The sequence below is a fragment of the Entelurus aequoreus genome, linkage group LG21 (genome assembly GCF_033978785.1).
Source record: "Entelurus aequoreus isolate RoL-2023_Sb linkage group LG21, RoL_Eaeq_v1.1, whole genome shotgun sequence".
In the NCBI taxonomy this organism is placed as follows: domain Eukaryota; kingdom Metazoa; phylum Chordata; class Actinopteri; order Syngnathiformes; family Syngnathidae; genus Entelurus; species Entelurus aequoreus.
In genome coordinates this window covers 993,535-1,018,534 of record NC_084751.1, presented here as the reverse complement: position 1 = coordinate 1,018,534, position 25,000 = coordinate 993,535, and the positions used below count along the sequence as shown (strand labels likewise).

At 38.1% G+C, this 25,000-nt stretch overlaps 1 protein-coding gene across 1 annotated transcript in view; it reads right to left on the bottom strand.

The window, feature by feature from the left end:
• The window catches only part of cabp7b (calcium binding protein 7b), a 58,872-nt gene extending 34,848 nt beyond the window's left edge, over positions 1-24,024 (bottom strand). Inside the window, exon 1 of the mRNA XM_062031805.1 lies at positions 23,907-24,024. Coding sequence (XP_061887789.1) covers positions 23,907-24,015 — 109 coding nt within the window. The 5' untranslated portion in view covers positions 24,016-24,024. The remainder of the gene's footprint in view (positions 1-23,906) is intronic.
• Positions 24,025-25,000: the final 976 nt, after the last annotated feature.

Genomic DNA, 25,000 nt, shown 5'->3' with positions numbered 1-25,000 from the left:
TTCATAGCTTACCAAAGTCGTACTAAAACATTTTGATAGATTTTTGAGCGCCGTGTGTAATGTTCTATATTTTCAATGGAACCTATAAAATGCTGGTGTTGTTTACTTGAGACATATTGCAGTCTACACGTATATATGATGGCAGTCACACATAAGAGATCTATCCATCTATCTATCTATCTATCTATCTATCTGTTTATCTCTTATGTGTGACTGCCATCATATTGCAGTCTACACGTATCTCTTGTGTGTGACTGCCATCGTATTGCAGTCTACACGTATCTCTTATGTGTGACTGCCATCAAATTGCAGTCTACACTTTATCTCTTATGTGTGACTGCCATCATGTTGCAGTCTACACGTATCTCTTATGTGTGACTGCCATCATGTTGCAGTCTACACTTTATCTCTTATGTGTGACTGCCATCATGTTGCAGTCTACAAGTATCTCTTATGTGTGACTGCCATCATGTTGCAGTCTACACGTATCTCTTATGTGTGACTGCCATCATGTTGCAGTCTACACATATCTCTTATGTGTGACTGCCATCATGTTGCAGTCTACACGTATCTCTTATGTGTGACTGCCATCATATTGCAGTCTACACGTATCTCTTATGTGTGACTGCCATCATATTGCAGTCTTATGTGTGACTGCCATCCTATTGCAGTCTACACATATATCTTATGTGTGACTGCCATCATATTGCAGTCTACACTTTATCTCTTATGTGTGACTGCCATCATATTGCAGTCTACACGTATCGCTTATGTGTGACTGCCATCATGTTGCAGTCTACACGTATCTCTTATGTGTGACTGCCATCATATTGCAGTCTACAAGTATCTCTTATGTGTGACTGCCATCATATTGCAGTCTACAAGTATCTCTTATGTGTGACTGCCATCATATTGCAGTCTACACATATATCTTATGTGTGACTGCCATCATATTGCAGTCTACACTTCATCTCTTATGTGTGACTGCCATCATATTGCAGTCTACACATATATCTTATGTGTGACTGCCATCATATTGCAGTCTACACATATATCTTATGTGTGACTGCCATCATATTGCGGTCTACACTTTATCTCTTATGTGTGACTGCCATCATATTGCAGTCTACACATATATCTTATGTGTGACTGCCATCATATTGCAGTCTACACATATATCTTATGTGTGACTGCCATCATATTGCGGTCTACACTTTATCTCTTATGTGTGACTGCCATCATATTGCAGTCTACAAGTATCTCTTATGTGTGACTGCCATCATATTGCAGTCTACAAGTATCTCTTATGTGTGACTGCCATCATATTGCAGTCTTATGTGTGACTGCCATCATATTGCAGTCTACACATATATCTTATGTGTGACTGCCATCATATTGCAGTCTACACTTTATCTCTTATGTGTGACTGCCATCATATTGCAGTCTACACATATATATTATGTGTGACTGCCATCATATTGCAGTCTACACTTTATCTCTTATGTGTGACTGCCATCATATTGCAGTCTACACGTATCCCTTATGTGTGACTGCCATCATGTTGCAGTCTACGCGTATCTCTTATGTGTGACTGCCATCATATTGCAGTCTACACATATCTCTTATGTGTGACTGCCATCATATTGCAGTCCACACGTATCTCTTATGTGTGACTGCCATCATATTGCAGTCTACACTTTATCTCTTATGTGTGACTGCCATCATATTGCAGTCTACACGTATCCCTTATGTGTGACTGCCATCATGTTGCAGTCTACAAGTATCTCTTATGTGTGACTGCCATCATATTGCAGTCTACACTTTATCTCTTATGTGTGACTGCCATCATATTGCAGTCTACACGTATCCCTTATGTGTGACTGCCATCATGTTGCAGTCTACACGTATCTCTTATGTGTGACTGCCATCTACTGGTCACACTTATCATTACACCATGTACCAAAATGGACCAAATAAAAATAGCTTTGAGGTCGGCAAGCACAACCAAAAATGATTCCGTACATTAGGCGCACCGGGTTATAAGGCGCAGTCGATTTTTGAGAAAATGAAAGGATTTTAAGTGCGCCTTTTAGTCCGAAAAATACAGTACTGGTAGAGTACAATATTCAAAACATAGAAACCTTTTTTTTTTAGCTGGAAAAAAAATCCACTTTTAACATCACGTGTTCCTTTACTGAAGGCTAGTGCTGGCACTCGCAACTTCTTTTGGCCCCTATTTTACAGCTTTGCTCAATTAAAAACAACTAAATTACGGGATTCTTTGTTTGGGGACCCAATTCCAGTGCTGAATACCGCAGGCAAACGGATTAGTCCGCTGGGTGCAACGTTGGGGGGGTGAAGGGAATGAAAAAGGAAGCATGACTGAATGGAGTACATGGCCTGCTATGGTGTGCTGTGATCCATCAGCGACCATTAGTGAGATTCCCTCAGCGAGGGAGGGGATGTTCCTGTGTAAATCTGTCAGGGTGGAAGTGTACGGAGTGTAACTGGCAGAATGTCCTCAGCTGCCTCTAAATAAAGGGACAATTTACGAGGTGTCCCACTGACATCCGCATTGGCAAAGCAGACCTCCTGTGAGTCACCCAGCTGGATGTACAATTTGTTTGCAGGTAAAAAAAAAACGAAAGCTGACAGTCAAAAGGATTCATTTCGGTCGGCGACGCGTCACGCGTGCTTTTTATGGCGCCCGTGAAAAGGTGAGACGGTCATGTTGCGCGTGGGACAATTTATGGCAGGTAATAACGAGGCGTTTGATGGATGCTTTCAAGAGATGTCCCGTTGGCTCGTTAGCGCAATGAGTTGCAGCGTTAATGGCATGTGTGGTTATTTTGGAAGCAGCAGCAACACGGAATTCATTGCGTGATTTACCCTCGCCTTTCCAGGCCTCAAATATCCGCATTGTGGCTGATGGGCTTTTATTTCTGCAGAGTTTATGACAAGGATGTACGTGACCCAGTAGAGAAGTAGGTTCTGGCACCGAACCTCCTAGTTTTAAATACATTGTTGCTACACATTGTTTATATGTGACATTGGCGAGGACACATACTGAACCTTGCAGTTTGAAATAACACCTGTATCATTGTATTCATGTTCACATTCAAAATAGCTAGCGATTAGCACACTAGTTGCCAGCTAGGGATTAGCGCTCTACTTGCCAGCTAGCGATTAGTGCTCGGACAGCAAATTGACAACTAGTTGCCATTGATGCTCTAGTTGCCAGCTAACAAATAGTGCTTTAGTTTTCAGCTAGCGATTAGCACTCTAGTTGCCAGCTAGCAATTTGCCGACTAGTTGAAAGGTAGCGATTAGCGCTCTCGTTGTCAGATAGTGATTAGAATTCTACTTTCCAGCTAGTGATTAGTGCACATGTAACAAGTAAGCACACTAAGCTGACGATTAGTGAGCCGGGTGCCAGTCTCTAGTTGCCAGCTAGAAATGTGAGCACTTGTTGCCAGCTAGCGATTAGTGCTCAGCCAGCAATTTGAGAACTAGTTTCCATTAATTCTCTAGTTGCCAGCTAACGATTAGTGTTTTAGTTTTCAGCTAGCGATTTGCCGACTAGTTGGAAGGTAGGGATTAGTGCTCTCGTTGTCAGATAGTGATTAGCGCTCTACTTAGTGAGCCGGTTGCCAGTCTCTAGTTGCCAGCTAGTGATTAGCGCTCTACTTGCCAGCTAGCGATTAGGGCTCAGCCAGCAATTTGAGAACTTGTTGCCATTAATACTGTATTTGCCAGCTAGCGATTAGTGCTGTAATTTTCAGCTAGTGATTAGCCCTCTAGTTGCTAGCCAGCAATTTGCCGACTAGTTGCAAGGTAGCGATTAGTGCTCTCCTTGTCAGATAGTGATTAGCGCTCTACTTGCCAGCTAGTGATTAGTGCACAAGTAACACAAGTAACAAGTAAGCACACTAAGCTGACGATTAGTGAGCCGGTTGCCAGTCTCTAGTTGCCAGTTAGCAATGTGAGAACTTGTTGCCAGCTAGCGATTAGTGCTCTCGTTGTCAGATAGTGATTAGCGCTCTACTTGCCAGCTAGTGATTAGTGCACAAGTAACAAGTAAGCACACTAAGCTGACGATTAGTGAGCCGGTTGCCAGTCTCTAGTAGCAAGCTAGAAATGTGAGCACTTGTTGCCAGCTAGCGATTAACACTCTATTTGCCAGCTAGCGATTAGTGCTCAGCCAGCAATTTGAGAACTAGTTGCCATTAATTCTCTAGTTGCCAGCTAACGATTAGTGTTTTAGTTTTCAGCTAGCGATTTGCCGACTAGTTGGAAGGTAGGGATTAGTGCTCTCGTTGTCAGATAGTGATTAGCGCTCCACTTAGTGAGCCGGTTGCCAGTCTCTAGTTGCCAGCTAGCAATGTGAGCACTTGTTGCCAGCTAGTGATTAGCGCTCTACTTGCCAGCTAGCAATTAGTGCTCAGCCAGCAATTTGAGAACTTGTTGCCATTAATGCTGTATTTGCCAGCTAGCGATTAGTGCTGTAGTTTTCAGCTAGTGATTAACCCTCTAGTTGCCAGCCAGCAATTTGCCGACTAGTTGCAAGGTAGCGATTAGTGCTCCCGTTGTCAGATAGTGATTAGCGCTCTACTTGCCAGCTAGTGATTAGTGCACAAGTAACAAGTAAGCACACTAAGCTGATGATTAGTGAGCCGGTTGCCAGTTTCTAGTTGCCAGCTAGCAATGTGAGAACTTGTTGCCAGCTAGCAATTAGTGCTCTCGTTGTCAGATAGTGATTAGCGCTCTACTTGCCAGCTAGTGATTAGTGCACAAGTAACACAAGTAACAAGTAAGCACACTAAGCTGACGATTAGTGAGCCGGTTGCCAGTCTCTAGTTGCCAGCTAGCAATGTGAGAACTTGTTGCCAGCTAGCAATTAATGCTCTATTTGCCAGCTAATGATTAGCGGTATACTTGCCAGCTAGCGATTAGTGCTCAGCCAGCAATTTGAGAACTAGTTGCCATTAATGCTCTAGTTGCCAGCTAACGATTAGTGCTTTAGTTTTCAGCTAGCGATTTGCAGACTAGTTGCCAGGTAGCCATTAGCGCTCTCGTTGTCAGATAGTGATTAGCGCTCTACTTCCTAGCTAGTGATTAGTGCACAAGTAACAAGTAAGCACACCAAGCTGACGATTAGTTTACGATAAGTGCTCTAGTTGCCAGCTAGCAATGTGAGAACTTGTTGCCAGCTAGCGATTAACGCTGTATTTTACAGCTAGTGATTAGCGCTCTACTTGCCAGCTAGCGATTAGTGGGCTAGTTACCAGCTAGCGATTAGCGCTCTAGTTGTCATCTGGCAATTAGCGGCTAGTTGCCAGCTGCCGATTTGCGCACTAGTTGCCAGCCGACGATTAACACTCCAATAAGTCAATAACATCAAGAAAGCTCACATTTGTGCCTTCACGCACAGCATAAAAGGTTTGGTGGACAAAATGAGATAACGAGGGAGTGGCATAAAACATGTCTTTCTGTGGCAGCGTCGGAGAAAGTTGGCATGTAAACAAACTGCGATGAGTTCAAGGACCGCTGAAATTAGTAGGACAAAACGGTGCTTGATTTCTCACACTTGGGAAGGTTTGTGTTGTGTTCGTTCTCCTACAGAAAATATATTTTAAAAAAATAAAATTTTCTTCAACTTTTTCCATCTTCACACATCTCTGAAAGAGGTCCAGGGAGCCACAAGGGCGGCGCTAAAGAGCCGCGGGTTGCTGACCCCTGACTCCACATGATGCACGTGTTCTTTACAAGGAGTTTGGTTGCCTTTTTTTCGGCCCTAAATAGCAAGAGAATTCATTTTAACAACAAATGATCTTATAATATATTTTTCTTGCATTGTGTCCAATAAATGGGGAGGAGTTGTTGTTGGAAAATAGCCCGGCAATAAACATAACACTTCCTTAACTTTACTACAGTCTTCCATTTAACACTGCATGCTGTAAAATGTCTTATTTTTGTAGGCCTACAGTATATAGGAGACTTCTCATTAAACTACTCATAGACACTGTGTGTGTGTGTGTGTGTGTGTGTGTGTGTGTGTGTGTGTGTGTGTGTGTGTGTGTGTGTGTGTGTGTTCTTGTATTCCTACCCTTCTTGTGACGTCAACAAAGAAAAGTAGCTTCCATATGAGGAGGTGTGAACAAGTGATGACATAAATCATGGTCCCAATACGGAAAACCATTGCATCTAATAGAGAATGTCTCATTTGCACCCCCTGGTGGTGAAATATATCAAAATGAGGGTGGTCCCAAAAAGGAGGGGTTTTTCAAATTGACTGTGTGCCGAATTTAAAAGTGCGCCCCCTCCAGTCAACATATGAAATAACAAGTGTGTGCAAAAATTTGAAGTGCTCCCCCTCTGGCCAACATATGTAATAACAAGTGTGTGTAAGACTTTGAAATGCACCCGTTTGGCCAAAATTAATTAAAAAAAATAAAAAAAATATGTATATAGAGACATACTGTCATAACTTGAAGTAAATAATGAAGATTAAAAAACAATTACAAACAAAAATTCAAAAAAAACATTTTTATATTTGCATAGTATGTATATATATTATTAATTTTGTAAATACAAATCTTTATATATCTAGAAAGGGTGGTCCTAAAGAGGGAGGCATTTTTTCGGAGGTCTCAAGAAGGCAACAAATACAAGAATGCGTGTGTGTGTGTGTGTGTGTGTGTGTGTGTGTATTCCAACCCTTCTTGAGACGTCAACAAGGAAAAGTAGCTTCCATATGAGGAGGTGTGAACAAGTGATGACATAAATCATGGTCCCAAAACCATTGCATCTTTAATGAGAATGTCACATTTGCACCCCCTGGTGGTGACATCTATCAAAATGAGGGTGGTCCCAAAAAGGAGGGATTTTTCAAATTGACTGTGTGTTGGTTTTAAAAGTGCTCCCCCATATGAAATAACAAGTGTGTGTAAACATTTGAAGTGCTCCCCCTCTGGCCAACATATGTAATAACAAGAGTGTGTAAGACTTTGAAATGCACCCCCCCTTTGGCCAAAATTTATTAAAAATAAATAAATAAATATGTATATAGAGACATACTGTCATAACTTGAAGTAAATAATGAAGATTAAAAAACAATTACAAACAAAAATTCAAAAAAACCATTTTTATATTTGCATAGTATGTATATATATTATTAATTTTGTAAATACAAATCTTTATATATCTAGAAAGGGTGGTCCTAAAGAGGGAGGCATTTTTTCGGAGGTCTCAAGAAGGCAACAAATACAAGAATGCGTGTGTGTGTGTGTGTGTGTATTCCAACCCTTCTTGAGACGTCAACAAGGAAAAGTAGCTTCCATATGAGGAGGTGTGAACAAGTGATGACATAAATCATGGTCCCAAAACCATTGCATCTTTAATGAGAATGTCACATTTGCACCCCCTGGTGGTGACATCTATCAAAATGAGGGTGGTTCCAAAAAGGAGGGATTTTTCAAATTGACTGTGTGTCGGTTTTAAAAGTGCTCCCCCATATGAAATAACAAGTGTGTGTAAAAATTTGAAGTGCTCCCCCTCTGGCCAACATATGTAATATGTGTGTGTAAGACTTTGAAATGCACCCCCCTTTGGTCAAAATGTATTAAAAATAAATAAATAAATATGTATATAGAGACATACTGTCATAACTTGAAGTAAATAATGAAGATTAAAAAACAATTACAAACAAAAAATTCCAAATGTATATTTGCATAGTATGTATATATTATTAATATTGTAAATATCAATCTTTATACATCTAGAAAGGGTGGTTATAAAAAAAGGGAGACATTTATATCAGGTCTCAAGAAGGCAACAAATACAAGAATGTGTGTGTGTGTGTGTGTGTGTGTGTGTGTGTGTGTGTGTGTGTGTGTGTGTGTGTGTGTGTGTGTGTGTGTGTGTGTGTGTGCAGTAATAATAAACATGATTAGGGGGAGTAATTAAAAGAGGACTTTTAGCAGTGATGAAAGTGTTTGCGGAGGCTCAGAGACAGAAGTCCGGTACATTTTATTAATGTTTTTACGGAAGGTAACGACGCTCCCTCGTTTGTTTTAGTCTTTGTGATTTAAGTGTTTATTATTATGCTGGCAATAAGCAGTTAAACTCATGGTGATGCAGTGCAGGCCTGCAAGCACAATAATAAACATCCTTGACTTTTGACCTCAGACATTATTGCCTCAACTGGTGGTGACTAAACCTTATCCAACAACACACAAATATCATGGACACACAACCCAGTGTCAAGCGATGGCGGGCCACTCCTCCAACACAGGAAGTAATGGATAGGCCTTCACATTAAAAGACTCATTGGTAACAAATTTGTCTGCTGGCATCATCTACACCAGGGGTCACCAACGCGGTGCCCGCGGGCACCGCGTTGGTGCGTAAGGACCAGATGAGTAGCCCGCTGGCCTGTTCTAAAAATAGCTCAAATAGCAGCACTTACCAGTGAGCTGCCTCTATTTTTTAAATTGTATTTATTTACTAGCAAGCTGGTCTCGCTTTGCTCTACATTTTTAATTCTAAGAGAGACAAAACTCGAATAGAATTTGAAAATCCAAGAAAATATTTTAAAGACTTGGTCTTCACTTGTTTAAATAAATTCATAATTTTTTTTACTTTGCTTCTTATAACTTTCAGAAAGACAATTTTAGAGAAAAAATACAACCTTAAAAATGATTTTAGGATTTTTAAACACATATACCTTTTTACCTTTTAAGTTCCTTCCTCTTCTTTCCTGACAATTTAAATCAATGTTCAAGTAATTTTTTTTATTTATTGTAAAGAATAATAAATACATTTTAATTTAATTCTTCAATTTAGCTTCTGTTTTTTCGACGAAGAATATTTGTGAAATATTTCTTCAAACTTATTATGATTAAAATACAAAAAAATTATTCTGGCAAATCTAGAAAATCTGTAGAATCAAATTTAAATCTTATGTCAAAGTCTTTTGAATTTCTTTTAAAATTTTTGTTCTGGAAAATCTAGAAGAAATAATGATTTGTCTTTGTTAGAAATATAGCTTGGTCCAATTTGTTATATATTCTAACAAAGTGCAGATTGGATTTTAACCTATTTAAAACATGTCATCAAAATTCTAAAATTAATCTTAATCAGGAAAAATTACTAATGATGTTCCATAAATTATTTTTTTAATTTTTTCAAAAAGATTCAAATTAGCTAGTTTTTCTCTTCTTTTTTTCGGTTGAATTTTGAATTTCAAAGAGTCGAAATTGAAGATAAACTATGTTTCAAAATTTAATTGTCATTTTTTGCGTGTTTTCTCCTCTTTTAAACCGTTCAATTAAGTGTAAATATCATTAATTATTAATAATAACATAGAGTTAAAGGTAAATTGAGCAAATTGGCTATTTCTAGCAATTTATTTAAGTGTGTTTCAAACTGGTAGCCCTTCGCATTAATCAGTACCCAAGAAGTAGCTCTTGGTTTCAAAAAGGTTGGTGAGCCCTGATCTACACTATTTTCCAAAATGGCACCTTGGGTCTTCACTCTTAATAAGCAAGAGGGAAGGCGGAGGCTCTAACAAATCTCACCGGTGGCAACTTTGTCGTGTATCGATTCCTTTTTTGCTAATTAATGATGGAACACCATGCATCAACAACAGGAAAAGTGTGGAGGAGAAGGTGTAATTGGAGTCTGGAGATGAATCAGCCGTCCATCTTGGCTTTTATCTAGCATAGATCTTCTAAACCGGCATGAAACCTGTCAGAATAATTGTATCTAAGTTATCACAAAACTTTGTGTTTCATTGAGTTCCCGGCGAGAAGACAAAAGCTGTCTTTGATCCTACCAAGCAGAAGGCTTGTAAAACTCCACTGTGTAGGATGGGAAGCAACATGAAGGTGTTGTTTCTTTCATGTATTGTAATCAACAGAAAGATATTGTCTTGACCCGAGAACCTACAGGGACCTCTTCTTTGAACTCTTTTACGACCTTTTCTGTGAACTGTTTACGACCTTTTCTTTGAACTGTTCTGTAACCAAAGGCGATGGCTGTTTATGACCCCCCTCCCTTAGAAACAGCTGTTGCCATGTAATCAGGGAAAGTCCAAATAAAAGAGGTGGCGTACAATCTTTCGCCAGAGCGTGTTGAGACACTGTGCAAGGGTACAGTGTCCAGGCGTCTCTCCTCAATTTGAGCCAAATGTAATTCTGTCTCTGTTTAATTCTTTGCTTCTTGTCTTGTTTAATAGACGTCATCGGTGTTTGAACCTGACAAAACCAGCAACAAAACGTATTATTCATATACAGTAGAACAGGGATGTCAAACTGGTTTTCAAACTGGTTATGGCTGCCATCAGAGGGCCGCTTGTAACAATGCATAATGTATGAATTTGCCTCTAGGTTTCATTATTAATTATATAAATTGTTTTAAGTACACTGTCGATTTTAGAGTAAAAACTTTACATTTTACACAATTTTACTGTAAAATATAGGGTTTTTTTGTTGTTGTTTTTTTTACAACATTTTACGGTAAATGGAAAAACAGTTCCACAGTTTTTTTGGGGTTTTTTTACGGAAAAAGCTGGCAGCTTAGTTGCCAGAATTTTTGTGTTAAATGGACAATGGTTTTTACAACATGATATTGTTCATGGAAAAACAGTACAAATATTTTTTTTATTCTGGCAACTTAGCTGGCATTTTTTCCATCAATCAATCAATCAATCAATCAATGTTTACTTATATAGCCCTAAATCACGAGTGTCTCAAAGGGCTGCACAAGCCACAACGACATCCTCGGCTCAGATCCCACATCAGGGCATTTCTACCGTAAAAACAAATGTACCGTCTTTTTATTTACAGTAATACACCGTTAAAAACAACAACGGTAGATTTTACAGTCAAAAACTGGCAGGATTTTAGCGCAAAAAAACAGTAGTAGTTTTTTTTCTATTCACAGTAATATGCTGTAAAGAACAACGTAAAATTGATTGTCATTTTTATGAATTTGATGGGTAGTTTGCTGTAGAGTTTAGTATTTTTATTTAGACAAAAACATGTTTGGAAAGTATGATAATACACTGTAATATTTGTTGCAATATTGGATACTATTAAAGTGGAAAAGGTATGCAATTTCAAGCAGTACGTATATTTTTTCTGTCAAAATGAAAAAAATCAATTACATTTAGTGAGAAAATATGAAGTATTTTATTGCCACATATCATTTCCAGGTGTTTGCGGGCCAAATAAAATGATGCCGCGAGTGAGTTTGACACCTGTGTTCTAGAAAAACCTGACTATTATCCATCAACACACAGCAGCTCCCTACCCTTGCAGCTTATATCATGTTCTTCTTCTACCTGGGCTCTCACTCATGATGCATTCCATCTTGGGTGAAGGTGCGTAACATTAAGAAGCAGCTAAATGTCACTGGCAGCTTTTGTATTATCATGCACCACCTCACCGCTGCACCCGTGCTATAAAGTATGTGCATACTGTGGAACGTCATGTGCTCAGGCTGCGAGGTACCCAATTCACTACTTTTATAGGTAGTGACAGAAATCCCTTGGTATGACCGCAACTGGAGCGCTAATCCCTAGTTCTCAAATTCATAGCTGGCAACTTGTGCACTAATCACTAGCTGACTTGCAGAGCGCTAATCACTAGCTGAAAACTACAGCGCTAATCGCTAGCTAGCAACTAGTCCGCAAATTGCTTGTTGGCAACGAGAGCACTAATCGCTAGCTGGCAACTTGCACACTAATCGCTAGCTGGCAACATGTGCACTAACAACAAGACGAGTTGAGTTTCTTAACATGGAGATATTCTCACTACTTTTCTTTTGTCGAGCACAAAGAAAATAACATTTTAGTTAAATGTAAGTTGTGCCTTGGATCAAAGATCCTATCTACTGCCCAAAACAGCAATTCAAATCTGCTGAAACAGCTACAAAAGCAACACGCTTCAACGAAGCTAGTAAAGAGAGACACAGACTCCGATGCCACTTCACCTCCACCTAAGGATTTTAACGGAGGCACTGCTAGCCAGGACAGCATTGATAGAGCCATAGAAGACATGCAGGCTATTTCTACAGTGGAGTCACCCGCTTTCAGGCAGCTAATTAGCATGATACCGCCGTCAAACAGCAAATGGCACAGAAAACATTTTCCACGTACCTGGACAGTGAGTACATAAAAATGGAAAGCGAGCTAAAGAAAACTCTCCAAACTCTGCCTCTGCTCATCATTAAGCACTGAAGGTACACACTCTGTCAATTCTCTTATATACTCTTTCATTCTAGACTTCTAGAGTGTTTGATTATCACATCACTCTAAATGTATAGACTATAAAGTTCACAAACATAAAGAGGGATGCTAGTGGGCCAGGCCAATCTTGCCTTATCTCTAAACTAAAACTGGGGAAATGTGTAGAGTGTTCTGGGCTTCAGTACAGTGTTGATCTCCTGAAGACATGATTTTATTTCACAATTCCTTGAGAGAAAAAAATGCCTGGTTAGGCTTTGTGTATGTAATATGTGCCTTCCTTGGGCGAAGCCAGGTTTACAGCTACGTTGTTATTATGCTGTTTGTTACTGTTATGTTGCAGCTATTTAAAATAGTTTTGTCAATTTGTTCTGGCCCGATAAAGTAACTAGTAACTGTAACTAGTTCTGGTTTTCATTAACTGACCCAACACTGGTTATAATACAATTTAACGTCAAATCGAAGAAGCGGTTACCCAGCAGGCACAAGACATTGATTCTACGTATATGTTCTTTAACATTGACTTTGGAACAGCGTATTTATAAATTGAGACAACGTTGAAGTCCAACGTTAGATCCACATTGTTGGTTGGGAAATGAGCACATTTCAATGGTCGAATCCGTGTCAGGACCCAACATTGATTAAATGTTGTTTCAACGTTCCTTTTTGAGTTGCTCAAACGTCAGGACCTAATTCAACAAGTTCTCGTAAAAGCAGCAATGTCATGACATGAACACGCGCTGTCATGCCTGTTAAAAAAAAAAAAAAAAATAGGGAACTGGTACTTTTCAAACAGAGTATAGTACCGTCTTTGATTCATTAGTACCGCGATACTATACTAGTACCGGTACACTGCAAAAAGTCAGTGTTCAAAAACAAGAAAAAAAAATACAAAAATGAGGGGTATTTTATTTGAACTAAGCAAAATTATCTGCCAATAGAACAAGAACATTTGGCTTGTCAAGACTTTCCAAAACAAGTAAAATTAGCTAACTTCAATGAACCCAAAAATACATTAAAATAAGTATATTCTCACTAATAACAAGTGCACTTTTCTTGGTAGAAAAAAAAAAATTCTTAAATGAAGTAAATGCTAGTGCCATTATCTTGACATAATGATATGCACCCGGCATTACATTTCTTCAAACCAGCAAACTTATACTAAAAACTGATTTATTGTTCTTAATGGAAAGGCAACAAGGCAAGCGCTTGTTACTCTCGGGGTCTCCTAGCCGCTCAGGCAAATCATATTGTCTAAAAATGCGTTTTTCCATCGATAACATGACATCATCGCGCCAAGTGCGTGCTCTTTCAGTCAATTAGTGCGCATATATACAGCCCGGCCAAAAAATGTTTAATTGTAATTTTGAAGAATTCATCTGAATGTGCATGAACTATTTCTGTTTGAAATTGTTTGAAATGTTAAATGTTTAAATATTAACTGTCAGTTTACTGTACTGTGCCAACTGTACTACTATATGAGTACGTATTTTCTATTGTTTCATTGAAAATAAAACAGCAAAGTCCATTTGGCTGTCATCCGTTTTAATTATGAGACATAATTGTGTCAAAGTCATGATTTTTTTTTCATGCTTCAAATAAGAAATTAGTACTTTAAAAAAGTAGTTGTATACTTGTGAGTGTTGATGACACAGCTTTGCAACACTTGATATTCTAGTTTCAAGCATGTTTTACTCAATATAGGTCATCAAATCTCAGCAACAAGCTGTAATATCTTACTGAGATCATTTAGGACCCAAAACCCTTAAAACAAGTAAAACACTCTAACATAAAATCTGCTTAGTGAGAAGAATTATCTTATCAGACAGAAAATAAGCAAATATTACCCTTATTTGAGATATTTAATCTTACTTAGATATGAGTTTTTGCAGTGTATACTGTACAACCCTACAGTGTAGAGACTGGAACATTCAACCTAATGGCAAAGACTACTTCCTGGCAAATGCAACACTACTGCCATCTAACGACCGGCCGGGCATTGCACTTTCATGCAAAGTGATTCACATCAATGACAAGTCAAGGAAAACTAACAATGATGCTAATAATGTGTGGTATAAATGTGAAGAGCGTACACGTTGTCAGTGGACACCTCATTAGGTACGCCTGCATCGGCCAATAAGTGGCGTCGACGTTACATAACAATGTGCTTATTATTGTCATTGCAGTGGAGTACAAGTGCACAGCATCACACTAAGAAGCAACGAGGCCCCGCACTTCTACCGGAAGATGCTGGTTGTAATACATGGTGGTTGTCTACTGCCGTGCAGTTTTAGTCATGTCCATTGTTTATAAGATGGCACATTATAGAATGGTCTTTCTGTCATGGCCGCCTTTGAAAGGCAATTTCTCCCTTCCAAGTTGGATTACTATTGAGAGGATGGTAATATTGGATTTATTTATGGGTACAAAACACTGTACCAGGGGCTCAGTATGCTTTATTGTGGTTCTGGTCTTGTTGTACTCGTTATCGCCACTAGTCTCCTCTCTTTTTCTTTGCATTCCTGTCAGAAACGTCTACATGCAAACACAAATTTGACCTACAAGCATCCCCGCCATTAGTTATGGTAGCAAATGCCACAGTAAACCCCACAAGACCTACATTATGTGTCAAAGTCAAGGCCCGCGGGCCAGATACGGCCCTCGAATGAATGATCTATGGCCCCTCGGGATGATATTTGATTAGTATTAGAAGCGGCCCGCAGGCCACAGCCGCCTGCTGCTGTTTTGCAAGCACCAATACTCCATCAGTGTTGGCGCTCGGAATTTTCAAAATGGGGTCCCAGGGACCCCATCAAGTCATAAAAATGGGAGCCCACAGTAATATATATATATATATATATATATATATATATATATATATATATATATATATATATATATATATATATATATATATATATATATATATATATATATATATATATGTATGTGTGGGAAAAAATCACAAGACTATTTCATCTCTACAGGCCTGTTTCATGAGGGGTTTTCCTCAATCCTCAGGAGATTTTACTTTAAAATCTCCTGAGGATTGAGGAAAACCCCTCATGAAACAGGCCTGTAGAGATGAAATAGTCTTGTGATTTTTTCCCACACATACATATTACGCTCTACCACGGTATTGAACACTATTTTTTGGATAATCTAATTAAGATATATATATATATATATATATATATATATATATATATATATCTGCGATGAGGTGGCGACTTGTCCAGGGTGTACCCCGCCTTCCGCCCGATTGTAGCTGAGATAGGCTCCAGCGCCCCCCGTGACCCCGAAGGGAATAAGCGGTAGAAAATGGATGGATGGATGGATGGATATATATATATATATATATATATATATATATATATATATATATATATATATATATATATATATATATATATATATATATATATGTCTTAATTAGATTATCCAAAAAAATAGTGCTCGATACCGTGGTAGAGCGTAATATGTATGTGTGGGAAAAATCACAAGACTATTTCATCTCTACAGGCCTGTTTCATGAGGGGTTTCCCTCAATCATCAGGAAAATTTTAATAGAAGCATTCACATACCATGGTTTGTATAGGGCACAGAACGGGTAGGTACAGGCAGGCGTAGGGGCGTGGTGATTGGCTCATGTGTTACCTAGGAGGTGTTTCCTTCTGTGACGGCATGCTGATACACTTTCGCCGTGCTTGTTGAGGGATGATAGGTCTGGACGGTATATATGCTTAAAAGAGAAACTGTTTATTATATACCGTCCAGACCTATCATCCCTCAACAAGCACAGCGAAAGTGTATCACCTCCTAGGTAACACATGAGCCAATCACCACGCCCCTACGCCTGCCTGTACCTACCTGTTCTGTGCCCTATATAAACCATGGTATGTGAATGCTTCTATTAAAATCTCCTGATGATTGAGGGAAACCCCTCATGAAACAGGCCTGGAGAGATGAAATAGTCTTCTGATTTTTCCCACACACATATATATATATATATATATATATATATATATATATATATATATATATATATATATATATATATATATATATGGAAGCTGTGAAAATCTGCTGTACAGTATGTGTGCTTGGGTCCTACTTTTAGGAACACTAATACAAAACCTCACAATAATGTCTGATTCAACACTAAAAACGTTTTGACAGACTGGAATTTAATTTTTTTTTTTTTACTGAATGAGACACCCAGAATGTACATGAAAATAAAGAATGCGGGACTTACAATATTAACTATGACCGATAAAACACTGAATATTGACAACGTATGTTATTGTCACACCCCCTCTCCATTCACATATTTTACAATCGAGCGAAACGCAACAAAAATGCAACAAACACAGCGAAATCTGGTAAAAAAAAAAAAAAAATCCCACCTACAATCTGATATATGTGATATATCACTAAGCTTTAGAACAGGCGTGTCCAAAGTGCGGCCCGAGGGCCATTTGTGGCCCCCAGCTAATTTGTTAACGGCCCCCGGCCCATTCTAAAAAATACTGTAATAAACATTTTAAACATAAAAAAGTGTAATAAAAGAGTAAACAGTGACATGTAACAAGAAAAAGTTGCAATGTTGACACTAATAACACAAAGCTGCCATGCGGACTGTTATGGACCTGGGACCATTCCACTTTGAAATATTTTTTGGGGAAAATATTGCATATTTTGTGCAAAACAACGTTTTCTTTCGCAAAAAGGGCATCAAACAAACAAAAAAATATGAAAAAATTATATAAAATCTACAGACTTAAGCGTTAAAAGTAAAAAATATATATATAAATATACATTTGGCTTATTTTCAACACTTATTATTTTTCTAGACATAAAGGGCATAAACATAAAAACAAAATTTAAAAATATAACGACAGACAGACCTGAAGTTGATCTTGTAGTGGATTGTCCAGAGCTTAAACAGCAACAAAAGTGAATTTAGTACAACAGGTTTATTTTCTCATAGTCAAAAGTGCATAAGTTGGATTGTTTTGTCCCTGCAAACAAACGGGCCGTCCTCCGGAGGACTCACAAAAAGCAATCTCTCTCGAGTCCTGGTCTCCTGGGCATTTTTATCTGTTTCTTCGTTGCGTCAGTCTGTTTTTCCTTGTGCGTCATGATTTTGTGGCCTTCGACATGTTTGTTTTGCAACATCCTTGAATCCCTTAATCATACTTAGACAATCAAAACATTCTGTAGACGGGTTGGCACGACTTAATATTCACTTTTCTCCCACACCCGGTCCATTCAATGGCACAGAATAGAAGAGAAAAGAAACGAGCGTACATTCTTGACAGACATGAAATATAGTTCAAAGGTCAGAAATTCTACTACAATCTCGAGATTCAAGCGTTAAATGAAAAAAAATAATAATTGATGACTTTTTTCTAACATTTTTATTACTGAGACCCTTCCAGGGACCGGGGACCAAACTTGAGAAAACCCATAAAGGTAAAAAAAACAACAACTATTGTATTGTTTATTGTTTATTGAATGGATCCCCATTAGCTGACGCCAAGGCGACTGCTAGTCTTCCTGGGGTCCATATAGGACAGGGGTCACCAACCTTTTTGAAACCAAGAGCTACTTCTTGGGTACTGATTAATGCGAAGGGCTACCAGTTTGATACACACTTAAATAAATTGCCAGAAATAGCCAATTTGCTCAATTTACCTTTAACTCTATGTTATTATTAATAATTAAAGATATTTACACTTAATTGAACGGTTTAAAAGAGGAGAAAACACGAAAAAAATGACAATTAAATTTTGAAACATAGTTTATCTTCAATTTCGACTCTTTAAAATTCAAAATTCAACCGAAAAAAAGAAGAGAAAAACTAGCTAATTCGAATCTTTTTGAAAAAATGAAAAAAATAATTTATGGAACATCATTAGTAATTTTTTCCTGATTAAGATTCATTTTAGAATTTTGATGACATGTTTTAAATAGGTTAAAATACAATCTGCACTTTGTTAGAATATATAACAAATTGGACCAAGCTATATTTCTAACAAAGACAAATCATTATTTCTTCTAGATTTTCCAGAACAAACATTTGAAAAGAAATTCAAAAGACTTTGAAATAAGATTTAAATTTGAATCTACAGATTTTCTAGATTTGCCAGAATAATTTTTTTGAATTTTAATCATAATAAGTTAAAGAAATATTTCACAGATATTCTTCGTCGAAAAAACAGAAGCTAAAATGAAGAATAAAATTAAAATTTATTTATTATTCTTTACAATAAAAAAATAAATTTACTTGAACATTGATTTAAATTGTCAGGAAAGAAGAGGAAGGAATTTAAAAGGTAAAAATGTATGTGTTTAAAGATCCTAAAATAATTTTTAAGGTTGTATTTTTTCTCTAAAATTGTCTTTCTGAAAGTTATAAGAAGCAAAGTAAAAAAAATAATACATTTATTTAAACAAGTGAAGACCAAGTCTTTAAAATATTTTCTTGGATTTTCAAATTCTATTTGAGTTTTGTCTCTCTTAGAATTAAAAATGTCGAGCAAAGCGAGACCAGCTTGCTAGTAAATAAAAAAAATAAAAAAAAATAGAGGCAGCTCACTGGTAAGTGCTGCTATTTGAGCTATTTTTAGAACAGGCCAGCGGGCTACTCATCTGGTCCTTACGGGCTACCTGGTGCCCGCGGGCACCACGTTGGTGACCCCTGATATAGGAGCATACAAAATTAAAATACAAAGAATACATGCATTACCAGACATTGTACAATGGAAAAATACAACATAAGATAAAAAGCTAGTTAAAACCAGTATTAAAATTCACGTCATGTGGGCAGCTGCAATAAGTGTATCTTCAAAGCTGTCTTGAATGACAATTGACTTTGTGAGAGATTAATGTGAGATGGCAACCCATTCCAGAATGATGTACATCTATACATGACTGTATGTTTGAGGAAATTGGTCCTGGGAGCAGGAAGTGTCAAATAGCCATTGCTGGCATTCCTAGTGCCATGAATATGTGTGTTAGTTGATTTTAAAAACTGTTTGTAAAAGTAATCTGGTGATTGATCTAAAGTGATAGTTCTAAAGAACATACGGAGACTACAATGCATCTTTTGTTCAACAGACAACCAGGACAGGCGTGAATGCATATATGAAATATTAGTGCGCAAAGAACATTTAAGTAGCAGTCTAGCCGCTCTGTTCTGTACAAATTGCAGTTTGTTCAGGTCAGACTTAGTCGTAGCGGACCATGTTATAGGACAGTAATGAAGATGACAGAAAACCAAGGACTGTATCACTTGAGCCATTGTTGAGGATGTCAAGAAGGTGGAGCACTTCCTGACCATGGCTAGACCTCTTCCCATTTTCATTGAAATACCATCAATATGATGGGACCATGACAGTTGACTGTCTAATAGCACACCAAGCAGTTTTGCTTTTTTGACCTGCTCAATAGGTATGTCTGACATTGAAATATGAAGCTGTGGGTCATCAACCAGCATATGCCTGGATCCAAAAAGAATGCTTTTTGTTGTGTCAATATTCACAACAAGTTTACTATCATTTACCCAGAGTGACACTCTCTCCAGGTCCTGATTTAAGTTATTTTGTAGGTCATTTAAGGTAGAGGCAGTACTGTATAGAGTCGTGTCATCTGCATACATAACCATATTGGTGTTTGTTGTAACACGGGGGAGATCATTAGTAAAAATAATAAAAAGTAAAGGACCTAAGCAGCTTCCTTGAGGCACGCCGCAGTAATTGTACTTGCGTTCAGATAGGCTTTTAGATTAGATTGCTTTTAAAAAAAGGAAAAATATCAAAATGGCCCCCGCATGCTTTGATTTTTCAGTCTCCGGCCCTCAGTGGAAAAAGGTTGGACACGCCTGCTTTAGAACTTTGTTGTAAAAACTAGAGATGATAAATGCGTTAAAATGTAATATCGGAAATTATCTGTATCGTTTTTTTTTATTATCAGTATCGGTTTTTTTGTTTTTTTGTTTTTTTAAAAAATTAAATCCACATAAAAAACACAAGATACACTTACAATTAGTGCACCAACCCACCCCATTTACACTCATTCACACTCATTCACACAAAAGGGTTGTTTCTTTCTGTTATTAATATTCTGGTTCCTACATTATATGTCAATATATATCAATACAGTCTGCAAGGGATACAGTCCGTAAGCACACATGATTGTGCGTGCTGCTGGTCCACTAATAGTACTAACCTTTAACAGTTAATTTTACTCATTTTCATTAATTACTAGTTTCTATGTAACTGTTTTTATATTGTTTTACTTTCTTTTTTATTTAAGAAAATGTTTTTAATTTATTTATCTTATTTTATTTGATTCGTTTTTTTAAAAAGTACCTTATCTTCACCATACCTGGTTGTCCAAATTAGGCATAATAATGTGTTAATTCCACGACTGTATGTATCGGTTGATATCGGTATCGGTTGATATCGGTATCGGTAATTAAAGAGTTGGACAATATCGGCATATCGGATATCGGCAAAAAGCCATTATCGGACATCCCTAGTAAAAACCTCCTTCCGCGTCTGTCCCTGACACCTGCATTTCAGGCTGACACTCTGTGGAAACGCTCCCCGCCCACACTGCTTGGTGCCTGGTCTGAGCTGCTGTGACTTAGATGACCATAGTAACTAATTAGATGACCATAGTAACTAATTAGACTACCACAGTAACTAGTATATCATGCAAAAGCGCATATTCCAATACTTTGTATTAGGGATGTCCGATAATGGCTTTTTGCCGATATCCGATATTCCGATATTGTCCAACTCTTTAATTACCGATACCGATATCAACCGATACTGATATCAACCGATATATGCAGTCGTGGAATTAACACATTATTATGCCTAATTTGGACAACCAGGTATGGTGAAGATAAGGTACTTTTTTTAAAAATTAGTAAAATAAGATCAATAAATTAAAAACATTTTCTTGAATAAAAAAGAAAGTACAACAATATAAAAACAGTTACATAGAAACTAGTATCCATCCATCCATCCATCTTCCTCCGCTTATCCGAGGTCGGGTCGCGGGGGCAGCAGCCTAAGCAGGGAAGCCCAGACTTCCCTCTCCCCAGCCACTTCGTCCAGCTCCTCCCGGGGGATCCCGAGGCGTTCCCAGGCCAACCGGGAGACATAGTCTTCCCAACGTGTCCTGGGTCTTCCCCGTGGCCTCTTACCGGTCCGACGTGCCCTAAACACCTCCCTAGGGAGGCGTTCGGGTGGCATCCTGACCAGATGCCCGAACCACCTCATCTGGCTCCTCTCGATGTGGAGGAGCAGTGGCTTTACTTTGAGCTCCTCCCGGATGACAGAGCTTCTCACCCTATCTCTAAGGGAGAGACCCGCCACCCGGCGGAGGAAACTCATTTCGGCCGCTTGTACCCGTGATCTTGTCCTTTCGGTCATAACCCAAAGCTCATGACCATAGGTGAGGATGGGAACGTAGATCGACCGGTAGATTGAGAGCTAGTAATGAATGAAAATTAGTAAAATTAACTGTTTGAGTTTGAGTTTGAGTTTATTTCAAACATGCAAGCATACAACATGATACATCACAATTTCCAGATTCTCTTTTCAACATGTTCGAAAAGGAGTAGGAAGAAGCAGAGCTTATTTAATCCTACCACTTTTCTTTACATAACAGTTGCTAAAACTTTTTGTTCACTTCCTGTTCTTAATTTATTCACAATAAACTCCATAAGTAATCACAATAAAAATAAATAAATAAATAATAGTAAGAATTTAATAATAATAATTGGTGAAGTAAGTCATATTTCATATGATGTGATAAGTAAGATTACTTTAAGAATGAATGAATGAATGGATGAAATAAATTGAGAATGTTTGTCATGGTTCTTCTTCTTTGTACTTTGTAAACACTTTAAGTTTGAAGAGTTTCTTGAAGTGGATCATATTAGTACATTGTTTGATTGCTTTGCTTAATCCATTCCATAATTTAATTCCACATACTGATATACTGAAGGTCTTAAGTGTTGTACGTGCAAACAAATGTTTTAAATTACGTTTTTCTCTAAGATTATATTTCTCCTCTTTTTTTGAGAAGAATTGTTGTATATTCTTGGGTAGCAGGTTATAGTTTGCTTTGTGCATAATTTTAGCTGTTTGCAAATTCACTATGTCGTGGAATTTCAGTATTTTTGATTCAATAAATAAAGGGTTTGTATGTTCTCTATATCCAACATTATGTATTATTCTAACTGATCTTTTTTGTAACACCGTTAATGAATGAAGTGTACTTTTGTAATTATTTCCCCATATTTCTACACAGTAGCTCAGATATGGTAACACTAGTGAGCAGTAGAGAATATGAAGGGATTTTTGGTCTAGAACATGTTTTGCTTTATTCATTATTGACGTGTTTCTTGCTACTTTATGTTGTATATTTTTTACGTGAGATTTCCAGTTCAATTTATCATCAATCATTATACCTAGAAATTTGGTTTCGTTTACTCTTTCAATTTCTATTCCGTCTATTTGTATTTGTGTTTGACTTTCTCTTCTACTATTACCAAATAGCATTATTTTAGTTTTACTAAGATTCAACGATAGTCTGTTTTTGTCAAACCATCTTTTTAATTTGTTAATTTCTTCTGTTATTATTTGTATTATCTCCTGTGTGTTCTCTCCTGAACAAAACGCTGTTGTATCATCCGCAAATAATACTAACTTTAAATCTTTTGTAACTTTACAAATGTCATTTATAAAGGTTAAAGGTTAGTACTATTAGTGGACCAGCAGCACGCACAATCATGTGTGCTTACGGACTGTATCCCTTGCAGACTGTATTGATATATATTGATATATAATGTAGGAAGCAGAATATTAATAACAGAAAGAAACAACCCTTTTGTGTGAATGACTGTGAATGGGGGAGGGAGGTTTTTTGGGTTGGTGCACTAATTGTAAGTGTAACTTGTGTTTTTTATGTTGATTTATATACACATATATACACACACACACACATATATATATATATATATATATATATATATATATTTCACAATGTTATGTCAGACCCACTCGACATCCATTGCTTTCGGTCTCCCCTAGAGGGGAGGGGGGGGGGTTACCCACATATGCGGTCCTCTCCAAGGTTTCTCATAGTCATTCACCGACGTCCCACTGGGGTGAGTTTTTCCTTGTGATTTAGGGCTATATAAATAAACATTGATTGATTGATTGATTGATTTAATAAAAAAACAACAAAAAACAAAACAAAAAACGATACCGATAATAAAAAAAACGATACCGATAATTTCCGATATTACATTTTAACGCATATATCGGCCGATAATATCGGCAGGCCGATATTGTCGGACAGCTCTACTTTGTATAGTTCAAGACTTATGGTCACATCATAATGGCAGCTACAGTTTCCACCTTAAAGATCTAAAAAAAAATATTTGGCAATGATTGAAAATCTTAACGGCCCCCCCCCCCGGGGCCTTAATTTACCCAAGTCTGCCCTAGGAAGTAACTTTCGTTGAGTTTGAAAAGTGTTTTTGTGCCCAACATAGCAAATTGCATCTGGACAGAATGGAGCTGTCCATGGTCCTGACCACAAACCAGCATGTGTAGGAATAGAAGGGACTCACCCTCCACCTCATCCTCCGGCAGGCTGACAGGGGTCCGGTAGGTGAGGACATCCGGGATGGTGCATAGTCCCTTGTACATGAACCTGGTGGTCACAGCGCGCACAGGCATCTCTGCGTGGGGGAACCAACCAGCGTGTGCCGATCCTCATATAGCCTGGATGCTCCTCCGCTGCACTTTCCCCCCCTCCTAGCTGGCTCTTTCAAGCAAAATCCTTCCAACCCCCCCTCCAAAAAAAATAAAATAAAAATAATCCACGTCAATTGCAACTTTAGCGTCCGTTTTGCATGTTTTTTTTGTGGTTTCCCTTCTGGAGGGGATAGAAGATTCAGCTGGCACTTTGCTGCATGGAGCAACCACGCAGGCTCCTTGCGGGGAACGTCTGCAGAAATATGGAAGAAGAAAAGGCAGGGGGGGAAATAATCACATATTTCCCAAATATGATGTCCGTTAAAACCCAAAAAATGCAGCAACTATAGTCCGTTGATGCTCCAGTGAAGTGATAATGAACAATTAGTTAGTCAAATAATTCCGGCGCGATCCTCGTCACTTTTCCCTCCGGATTGCGCATCCCTTTGAAATGGATGTGAATGGAAAAGATGATCCAATTTCGGCAAAAGAGGGAGAATAATCTTAAGGTGTTTTTTTTACCCCACCCTCCCAGAACTGTTTCGAGGGATTCCTGGGTGACCCCCGCCCCCCCCTTCTCTTGCCACGCTGCACGGACTGAGTGGGGACTCACCCACTGCCTCCCTCTCTTTGCGCACAGTCCTCCTTTCAGTGGGAGTCTTTTTCCTGCTCAGTCCAAATATCGATGGGCCAATTTAACGCTGAGCTGGACGGAGCGTTTAAAAATTAATGTACCGACCTTTAACTGGTGTTTTTTTTTTTTGTACAGTGGAAAATGAGAGGGGATTAAATATTTGGTGCATGCGATTTTAAAGAGGGGAAATAAAAAAAAAAAAAGATCCTGATATAACGGGCCGGAGGGGTGTGTTTGTGTACTCAACCGCAGAGAGGACAAGGCGGCAATTAGGGGTAAGCGAACACTTTAAAAACAGCGAGGCTTTTCAAATAAGTAGATAGGGTGTGAATC